The sequence below is a fragment of the Nicotiana tabacum genome, chromosome 18 (assembly GCF_000715075.1).
Source record: "Nicotiana tabacum cultivar K326 chromosome 18, ASM71507v2, whole genome shotgun sequence".
NCBI classification, from domain to species: domain Eukaryota; kingdom Viridiplantae; phylum Streptophyta; class Magnoliopsida; order Solanales; family Solanaceae; genus Nicotiana; species Nicotiana tabacum.
In genome coordinates, this window is record NC_134097.1 from 59,810,786 (window position 1) to 59,814,002 (window position 3,217).

A 3,217-nucleotide genomic window follows, 5' to 3' on the forward strand; every position below is an offset into this window, starting at 1 on the left:
AGTATGTGAATATTACTACAGCGCACTAGAGTGAGACTAGCCATTATAAAAATAATAATTTTGTACCAAATTTATTTATGTTCAGGACTATAGTCAGACTAGCAATTATATAATGAGTGTTATTGATAATAATATTATCAGGTATTTGTGATAGTTTTTAGAACTTGTAGGTATAAGTCATGTTTCATGTTTTTTCCTAAAAATAAGTGAAATATGTTTTGCAAACTGACATCCAAACACATTTTCATCTTCAAACCAAACTTCATCCAAATGAAATTTTTTAAAACAAATATAAAAATCCATAGCGAAACGCTAGCTTGATTCTTTCGGAGCTTGAACGAGCTAGTGTACTTCCTAAACCACCCACCGCGTCTAATAAAGTGAACTAAAAATTACTCAATACTTCTAGCGTTCATCATATTTGATCCTTACCAAATTCATTGAAGTTACTGTCTAAAAAGGGTGTTTAGTGAAACAAAATCTACTGAAGTTTTATTACTATATTGATTAAATAGTTGGTGACATTTGAAATACAGCAATTGAGAAGAGGAAAGGAGTAAGTACTGTATTATTTCAATTGAAAGAGATGAAAAGAAAAAAAGAATAATCTTTTTAACATGATATGGAAGGGCGTATTAGGAGGGTTGACAAAATAAAAGAAATTCCCCCACCCCATAAACCAAAAAAAAAAAGGAAAAAAAAGTAAAAACCCCACTACGTGCATGATTCAATGTCGTCCACCAAATCCACAACTTTGAGATATTTGTCTTCTACTTTTCAACGCAAAATCAAAAGTTTTCAACTGACAATAAACTTGTAGAACAATAAACAAATGGACCCCTACCCTCGTATTCACACAACCCCAAATGCCAATCTTGTTCTTTTCACAGTTGACTAAATGAAGTGCATTTGCATTGATTGTTTTAGATTGTTCACGGCTCTTGGTGGGGCAAAAAGAAAAAAAGAGGTGAGCTGCTAGATTAGTTGAATATCGATGATAAATTAAGATCAAGAAGATTCAAGTACTATAGCAGCTGGTGGTGTCTCTGTAATGGAGAATGGATGATCATGTTCTCCTTCATATGTTACAATCAATACGTTTGGATCATCCAATGCCCTCTCCACATGTTTTCTTGCTGGACATCCTCTTATACTGCTACACTTGTAATATCCCCTGAAATATTTTACCCCAATATTTATTATTCATATCATGGATTTGAACTACATTTATATTGATTGATTAGTTGATCGATAACTTTAAAAAGTAATTACCTGGGATGAGGAGAACCCTTGATAGGTTTTTGACCATATTTTCTCCAAGAAAAATCATCTGGTGGAATATCGGCCATTTTCATGCTAATTGCCGGGATTCTCACCACTCTTTTGACCTTTGATTTCCTGATCGAAAAAAGAAACACAAGACCAATCAAATTCTAATATTTCAAGAATACAAGTGAAAGGGAATATTTTCGGCTATGGCAATTAATCATATACTCCTATCTAGGTTGTTGACTTTTACCTTTTCTTGGGGCAATGGCAACGACCGGAGGATCCACCGGCGCTGCTGCACTTCACGGCCGAATCATCCATGGAACTGCAATTCCGCTTAAACGACGACGTCGAGAGCGGCGGCCGACCGGCGGATGAAACCTGAGAAAGATTCGTTATTTGAAAACCGGACGACGTCATCGAGGACGGCTGCAAACTCTCGGTGTCACCGGTCAAGGATGAAATGAAAGAATTCGCCGGCGATGGTGTAGCAAAGTTGATTGTGGTCGTTGATTCTTTCCTCTCCGACGTTGACCCATTTTTCACCAGCTGGTGGTGGTGGTGGTGGTTAAGGGGTAACGGAGGCAAACGCTGAATTGGTGTGGGACAATAGATTTTCGAACCGGCTTGTGGGTTTTCGGTTTTTAACTTTTCTTCAACCGGCCGGTTCTGACTGGGCGCCGGTAGACAGAGCAGCTCCGGTTCTTTATCGACTTTCGGTAGAACCGGAGGACTTGTAGTGGTGATTGGACCCCTGCGGAACCGGGCGTGGCCGGTTCTTGTTCTGTCAAGTAAAGATATGAACTTTTTGAATTTGTTGACGGCTGTATCAGCTACTGCTAGGTAATCTGGTGAAAAATCTAAAGTGGAGTTAGTTTTTATAGACGGATCTTGAAAGCTCTGTTTTTGCTTTTGTGAATGGTTTTGAGATTGAGATTGAGAGAGCAATCTGATTAATTTCTCAACGCTTTGTAAACCAGCGGCAGCTTCTTGCATGGCGTTTTCTTCCATTTTGGATGTGGAAGTATTGTTGTTTCTATAGCCAGTAGTCATTAAATCTACAGCCATATCTACAATACCATCAAACAGAGAGAAGAAAAGAAGGGGGAAAACCCAATTTAGTAGAGAGAGAAGGTGAAAGGAGAAAAAGAACAAAGCAAAAGATGACTAATAAAGAAATAGAGAGAGAACAGAGGAAATTCAGGAAAGTGTATTCTAATGTATTGGGAGTCAAACTTTGATGCCTTCTTTTATTTTCTTCTATTTTCAATGCAAATGACTGACTTGTCGTTTCTGACCTTATCAATAAAACCAATGAGAGATCGACACGTACATTTAGGAGAAAACGGAGAAGATGGCATTGACCAAAGGTTTTTAACCCGCTAACGGGTAAAGCGGTGAGAATGGAAGATGGACGACTTTTTGGTGATTGGGGAAGCTAGAAAGTCAAATGCTAATAATGAAGCATTGGATGAACGATTAAAAGTTGGGTAAAACGGGTGAGGAAATAAATTGGTACTGGTGTGTGTGAATTAGGTTTAGGCATCATGCCGAATTATGTTGAATCGAGTGTGACTTCATTCAAGTTTGAATAGAGTCCAAACAACATAATTTTCAGGTAGCGTTTCAATTTTTTGCACAAGCTGTTTTCAACTAAACATCAACAATAAAGTTTCAGTTGAAAAAAGAATTGATGGTTGGTTGAAAAACAATTTTTACATAATAATAATAATAATAATAATTCCCAAAATTCTTATTCGATTAAGGTATCAAATTAAATTGACTCCGACTAGAATTTTATTATTCTGTTTTTTTTTATTATGATGATGGTTGAATTGATATTGAATTTAAGGGAAAAAAGAAAGAATTTCGGTGAATATCAAAAGTATTTTTAGAATAGGTGTTAAACAAGTTGTGATACTTTTATAGCTATAAGAATATGTTATTA

General features: G+C 36.5%; 1 protein-coding gene across 1 annotated transcript; it reads right to left on the reverse strand.

Moving 5' to 3' along the window:
• Positions 1-554: 554 nt before the first annotated feature.
• Positions 555-2,494, reverse strand: LOC107796529 (putative WRKY transcription factor 7). Its single transcript, XM_016619314.2, has 3 exons — positions 1,520-2,494; positions 1,273-1,398; positions 555-1,174 (listed from the first exon to the last, which is right to left on the reverse strand). The coding sequence occupies exons 1-3, from the start codon at positions 2,335-2,337 to the stop codon at positions 1,009-1,011; spliced, it is 1,110 nt and encodes a 369-aa protein (XP_016474800.1). The 5' UTR covers positions 2,338-2,494; the 3' UTR covers positions 555-1,008.
• Between the last annotated feature and the right edge of the window lie 723 nt (positions 2,495-3,217).

Excerpts from the sequence above, each read along its gene's own strand:
- LOC107796529 (XM_016619314.2), bottom strand. The coding sequence starts at position 2,337 with ATGGCTGTAGATTTAATGACTACTGGCTATAGAAACAACAATACTTCC. Across the intron at positions 1,399-1,519 it reads TGCCATTGCCCCAAGAAAAG|GAAATCAAAGGTCAAAAGAG; the intron begins GTAAAAGTCAAC and ends TTTTTCGATCAG. Across the intron at positions 1,175-1,272 it reads AAGGGTTCTCCTCATCCCAG|GGGATATTACAAGTGTAGCA; the intron begins GTAATTACTTTT and ends AAAATATTTCAG.